This window comes from Cyprinodon variegatus, unplaced genomic scaffold (assembly GCF_000732505.1).
Source record: "Cyprinodon variegatus isolate N-32 unplaced genomic scaffold, C_variegatus-1.0 Scaffold12, whole genome shotgun sequence".
Lineage (NCBI taxonomy): Eukaryota > Metazoa > Chordata > Actinopteri > Cyprinodontiformes > Cyprinodontidae > Cyprinodon > Cyprinodon variegatus.
Genome location: NW_015150465.1, coordinates 1,938,042 through 1,944,989, shown reverse-complemented (window position 1 = coordinate 1,944,989; position 6,948 = coordinate 1,938,042). Strand labels below are relative to the sequence as shown.

General features: G+C 37.1%; 1 protein-coding gene across 1 annotated transcript in view; it reads left to right on the top strand.

Moving 5' to 3' along the window:
* Positions 1 to 6,948, top strand: part of LOC107089298 (5-hydroxytryptamine receptor 3A-like) — a 24,622-nt gene that overhangs the window by 12,608 nt on the left and 5,066 nt on the right. Inside the window, exons 2-7 of the mRNA XM_015382007.1 lie at positions 1,626 to 1,697; positions 3,053 to 3,216; positions 4,091 to 4,135; positions 4,269 to 4,378; positions 5,077 to 5,246; positions 5,383 to 5,543. Coding sequence (XP_015237493.1) covers positions 1,626 to 1,697; positions 3,053 to 3,216; positions 4,091 to 4,135; positions 4,269 to 4,378; positions 5,077 to 5,246; positions 5,383 to 5,543 — 722 coding nt within the window. The remainder of the gene's footprint in view (positions 1 to 1,625; positions 1,698 to 3,052; positions 3,217 to 4,090; positions 4,136 to 4,268; positions 4,379 to 5,076; positions 5,247 to 5,382; positions 5,544 to 6,948) is intronic.

Sequence of the window (6,948 nt, the reverse complement as noted above, 5' to 3'; positions counted from 1 at the left end):
CCAGGTATCGGGTATCGGGTATCGGTATCGGGGCCAAAAAATGGCATCGGCGCAACACTAATTGTAATTATGCAGGGAGTTTTACAGATTATATGGACACTGTGATGTTAGTAGAACAGGAAAGGAAAAACAGAAAAAAAGAGAAAAGATTAAAGAAAGAGGAGATAAAAGGGAGATAATGATAAAACATTTTGAATCTGCTTCAACACCTACAAAGAGATAAGAGTTAAGACCTTTTCAAGTAGCTATGGCTGAAATCAACCAAAGTCATACTTTGTTTGGACCTTGGCAAGATGCAATAGTACAGTGAGAATGATTAAACGTTTGCAATCAAGTAATGAAACTAATGTTTCAGGCTCATTTGATACATTGTGCAGTATGCAAATGTATATAGTTTTGTCTGAGAAGCACAAATAAAAAAGGAAGCAACTAAAAAAAATGTAAAACATTTCTAGATTTGTATTTGTATTTATTTTAGATCATTAATAAATTGTATTAATTAATCAATGTTGCTACTGTGCTATTTTCTTTGCTCTCTCCCTTAAGGATAATCTGTTTTAAAGACTCATTACAAAGCTGTTTAGTTACTGTGCTTCTTCAATAACATATTGAATACTGAGGTTAGACAACAATATGATGCCGTGCAGGTGGAGGATCCGTCCTTAAATGGCTTCAACTGCTGATTAAGGTGATTAATTCCAGGTGTGTGGGTCACAGCAGAGGAGCAGGTGTGACACTGACTTAAAGTCTGCAAGAAAAACTGTGAAGGTCTCCACATACAGTTAATATAGATGAGAAAAATAGTTAAATGTTTTGTATAAACATTGAGACGTAGTCTGGCTTGTTATGGGAATCATTATTTTCTCTTACAGAGTATGGCTTTGCAGGCACTGAAGGCTTGATTGAACACTTTTCTAAAATAATTTTAAAATCGGCACTCATAAATCAATATATGTAAGGGGATTTAATAGGAAATTAAAATTTCCCACCACAAACTACGTATAATACAATAGTTATGTATAACTGTAGAGCTCTATTAGTAGCATAGATACAGCTTATTAAGTTTGTGTATATTGCATATTATTGAACTTACACTGACAACACATGGGGTTGGGCTGCTCTTTGTCTTTGTTACTGTAGGCCTACTCCAAAAATTAGCACGTACTGTTGATGGTTTTTAATGAAATTTTAATCTGTAGACACTCTACCGTCAGGTCTATTTCACATGACATTCAGCAGAAACTTAGTATTAAACACTGACATTATGGTTGATAATTTACCAAATTTTCCATATTCGTGTTGGTTTTCTTGTGTTTCATGAACTGGTGAAGCCATCCCAAGTCTTGTTGGATTGGTCTTATAGTTTTTTTCCTCCCTGGATCACTGCTTCTTCCCTTGGTTTTTCTTTTTTGTTTTGACAAATCGATCCCTCATATTTTTTCATGTTTTGCAACAAAATGACTCGTCTTTAAATTTGCATTATAAGACAATCTTTTAATGCGATACTAATGTGGAGATTCTCATGTGAAATACTTTTCCATAAGTTTTGTTTACAGAACATGATGCAACATATATTATTTTAACATTAAGCTGTGTTTATTCTAAATTACATTCTTCTTTTTTAGGAAATATTGATATTAGTGTAATGGCACACCCAAGGCCAGAAATTTTTCTTCAGATCTTTGAAAAAGTACGAGGTAAGAACCCAATATATATTAAAACGACTGGTGCTATTAGATGAGCTGGGGCTTTAGACTATGTCAAAGTAGTCGCAGGGGTGTTTCTACAAATGTCACATCGAGGCTTGCTTCATGTAGGACCGCGGCCAAAAATGATGTGATCCAAGCCTTGCTAGCCAGACGTACAATGTGATTATTTATAGAAGTGGTTCAGAATCTTCGTGTGTTTTGACAGGCACTGGTTTTTGTTGGTGTTTGCTTTCAGTTCAGGTTATGTTCAGAATAATATTTTGGAAATAGCTGGAAGAGTGTAGGTAAGAGAACGAAAGCAAGAGTAACCAATAATAGATAAAGCCAGCTATTTTTTTCTACTTTCAAATATTTGTTTCTTTAACTCACCTGCGGAATTTTAGTAACGGTAACAGCCATGACAGATGTGTATTAAAAGACATTTACCTCCTAATTTTCTCGAAGTATATGAGAAACCTATCTGTTCGGGTCTCAAGTGAAAATACCACTCACGCACCCTGCACGGCTGATACTCTTGTCTTAAGTGCGCTGGTATGTAGGTGAACACATGAGCTCCCTACAGCAGAGAACACAAACTTTGAGGGCCGGGGGCAGTGTCCATGGGGAGGTTTCAAAATATTTGCAAACCCATGCCCTGTAAAGTCATCCATATTGGATTCTGAAATGCTTCAGAAAATGTATGCAGATTAATCAGAACACCACTGGGTCAATCTGAGAGTTTGCATACTAAGGGGAAATATGAAGAACCCCCAATCCCCATTAAATCAGGTTTAAGAATTGTATTATAAGTACAAGGTGACTGCAGGATCTAGGGCAAAATGGTTTAGGAAATGGATAAGGAGCTCAGAAAGAAAAACAAACGATGAGTATATTTTTGTAGGTACTAAGTTAATGGTTCCAGATTAGGCTTATCTGAAGGATTTCTAGTTGTTGATGAATTTGTATCTTTAGTAGAAACAACAGACAGCACAGTGGTGGGCAGACAGGGTTCAACCATGCAAGCTGGTCCGGGGGGGAAAAGGAAGGTTTGGAGCTGCCAGCCAGTCTGGAAACCAGAAATTCTATGGGTATAGAGAGGATTTCTTGGAGTCCAAGAGTTATGAGCTGGAGCAGAATCTGAGACTTTATCAGAGTTTCCTTAATGCAAAAAACACAGAAGAGAAATACAATAAGCAATGAAAGGTCAGAGTCCTTGGCATTACCACTAGGACTAACACTCAGGCTTCAGACTGCTGGCAGCATGCTCCTCTTACAACCCTCAGCTCATGGGAGTCAACATTTCATTTTGTTTTTGAATATCAATAAACCCTTTTGTGCTTACTGTGTTTTTCTTGTTATTTCAGAAAATGAGGTTGATGTCCCAGAGAACTGCAGTTCTCAATCTGTTTTAGAGCACTTGAATCTGACCCAGAACAGTGACAAGTACACTGTGGAGCGGCCTGTAAGACACTACAATCATTTGACATGGGTGCTACTTGAGATGAAGATTTATGCTATTCTAGATCTGGTAAGTCCTTAAAAATGTTCAATGCTTTGGATGGGTAGTTGTATCAGCTGAATCTTACCAAATTTTGTTACATCATATCCAAAATCAATGTATTTTACTGAGATTATAAGTGACAGAGCAAGATACACAGAAGCCCTATTTACACAACCTTTTTTTAACTGTGCCAAGAACAGTCAGAGCAAGGACATTGAGATAACTGTTGAGTGTAAATGGAACGCAACTGAACTGGACTAAATCTAGTATTAGTTCAACATTAGGACTCAGGGTTCAGTTGTGGTTCGGTTCTCTAATAACAAAGAGCTCATGAGCAGACCGCTTCATCTCCTATTTACAGTCGGCTGACTCATTTTGCGGGTTTTGCAGCGTGTCCGGCGTTGCAATTCAGAGATCTTTTCACCTGTTCAGAAGACAAAATTCCTCTCAACCTATTAACCATAAATGGCACCCAAAGTGTGTGGTGCTCATCAGCATCATCATGACCTGGGATGATGCTGATGAGACCAAGGCTCTCGTTGAAATTTCGGAGGAGGACGCGATCCAGGTTCATAAATCCCTGAATTTTATGAGCGGCACCATTTTTATTAGTGCAATTCCAGCCTTGAGAGCTCTAGTATCGTGGACCACCGATAGGAGATGAGGACGGTGCAAGCGGGATGTGTAAATGGTCATAAAAACCAAGCTTGGCACAGTTAACTGATCCAAGCTTGGTCTGAACTTGGCACAGATCGTTTCAGAGGGGTAGTGGAATGTGCTTTTGTGTTTACCTTCCTTGCCCATATACACACTACATGATATGTACAAGCATTTTTCTTTTTTTATGCCGGTGTTGTTAACTGTGACATCCTCTAAAATCTTTTTTTTCCTTTGCTCACAGAGAGAAACTGACCAGACATTTATCGCTTATATTTGGGTTTACTTGGTGAGTTTTATTTACCTTAAAATAAAGCATACAATTTCTTGTTAATTTCTAAATTTCTTTGTCTCGCACATTCTTTCCTTCCTACTCTAATATCTTATCTGTACTGTCTCCCCTGTTTCTTCCCTCTAAGTAGAGATGGGACAATGAGTTCCTCTGGTGGTACCCAGAACATTTCTGTGGAATTGAACATATCTTGGTCCCTACTAAATTTTTGTGGATGCCAGATCTCACTATTGTAGAGAAGTAAGTTTTAATCCATATGAAGTCAGTTCGTCAAGTTATATTGCTTTAGAGCTGGGGTCTCAGACTTAAATCCTCAAGTGCCAGTACCCTGCAACTTTTCGATGTGTCTCTTGTTCTACATATCTGAATAAAAATACCTAATAAGTAGCACTCTAGCAGTCCTTTTTAATGACCTCATACTGGACTTGTGTATTACAGAAGGGACAAATGTACAAGTTGTAGGACATCGGTCCTCAGGGATTTGTTTGAGACCCCTGACTTGGAGATTTTTGAAATATTGCCATGAATATCGATTTGCATGTTTAAAGTGGATTCAAAGTTTTTCCTTGACCAAGGACTCAAAGCTGAGAATGACGGAGCTGGAGTTTGGGTTAACAGCCTTTTGTTTACAGAATAATCCCCTGCATACCACACAATTTTACTGCATAGAGGAATAGTGGAATTGTGAGGAAAACACAATCAAGTTGTACTCACATACTGAAAGACTAACATACTGTAGCAATTCCCTTGACATAAAAAAGATTAAAAAAACAAACAAAAAAGAATAAAACATAATTGTGCTTATTATGATTTGAAAATATAATTTCTGCCTTTCAGTGAAGCATTTGACTAAGTTGTGGTAAAACTGTAACCTGAAATTCTGTCATATTATGGTAGATTTACTTTAAAGCTGATTGTATTTATATGTTGTCCTGCAGGACAGAGGCAGACAAAGCCTCTCCAAGCCCTTATCTTAACATCCGGAGCCATGGCTGGGTTGAATATAGAAATGACCAGGTGGTGGTCAGCACATGCAAGATGCATGTTTACAGATTCCCATTTGACAGACAGAGCTGCAACATCTCTTTTAAGTCAATTATGTACTCAGGTGAAACCCGAAACATCAATTAATTAAACCTTACCTAAAAGAGTACAAATACATGTCCACAATATACACTGGGCTGATGTTAACATGCTTGGGGAAATCAAAAATGCTGCTCTGTTTTGTTTGTTTTCCAACTCAGATGAAGAAATTGAGTTATTCTACAATGCAAACAGTACAGAAATCACAGAGTGGTCACGAAAAGTAATGCGGACGCAGTACGAGTGGCTTTTTGACAGCATGACAGTCACAGGGATGACTGTCAACGATTTTGGCTTCAATCAAACAATGGTCGTATACACAGTAAGTATTTTTACCAGCAGTGTAGTCAGAAAATCATCCTATTGTGTCCAGATGTTTTTAATATGTTCCTTTCTATTTGAATTTATACATTTTTTTCACAAAGGTTAAGGAACAGATATAACAGCAATGTAAATTTATTTGATATATAGTAAGCATTACAAGGATCTTTCAAACTGGAAATTTTGTCCTTAGTCTTTGCTATTTAAAACTAGAAAACACCAGCCTACATTATCAATACATATTTTTGCCTCTATTCCTTCTCATATTTTTCTGTTCCTTGTCAGTGTAACGATTTGACTAGCTAGTACGGGACTGACTGCATAAAGGACAAACAAAGGGAATTATGATTAATAGTGGTATATTTGATACCCTTTTTAAAAAAAATTTATTTGCATATACAAATGAGCCTATATATATTAATGAGCTTATATAACCAATATAATTTATATGTCTGTCTGTCTGTCTGTCTGTCTGTCTGTCTGTCTGTCTGTCTGTCTATCTATCTATCTATCTATCTATCTATCTATCTATCTATCGCCTCATAGATATGAGGCTGACACTGTTACAGAAAAGTTATTTAAATAGCACAAAGCATAAGTCCATATATAAACATGTTAGGGTTTTTTTTTTTTTAAAGGAAGAACTTTCCCTCTGCATTAATCAGAAAAGAAAAGTCGGCATCCGAGCATCGCCTGTGCAGGCCTGGAACTTTATTTACCACCCACTTAGCGTGACATGCATCCCTGAGTACGGCGGTGCCACAAAACTCACATAAAATTAATATAACTTGACTCACTAATGAGTAGATGATTTGATAGATGATTGGGAGAATGTCCACAAGGTATATGGGTTGTAATCTGCAGTATTATGAGTTATCTGTAAGTTTGTATGATCAAAAACATAACATGAGCTTAATGGGAGGAACAAACTTACCAAGTTGGAAAGGAAGCTAGAGTGATCTATGGTGAAGGCAACCACAGTAATAAGTGAACAGTGGTGTAGTATGACAGTTTAAAAAAACAAACAAACAATATGCCACAGCGAGGAGCAGCGTAGACTATAGCTAGTGATGTTATGCTCAAATCAGTCAGCTCGAAACAGCTTTGATCTTTTTGAAACAGATGTGTCGCTGAGAAGTGTTTCCAGCTTAGCCCTGTCCTGCACGAGTATAAAAAAAGTTAAAAACAAACCACTGGACTTTGCTTTCCAAGTTTGAAGACATTTCGCTTCCCATCTATTGTCAAGTATTTAAATAGCATCAGAATCAAGGCTCAAACCGTGGGTTTTAAGGGGAGGAGATTGTTTTACTATCGACTTTATTATTTCCATTAATAGTTTATATCATAACAGGGAAAGTCTAGGGTAAAGTTTAGAATTGACTTAGATTAAATTAGTATAGTTTGGG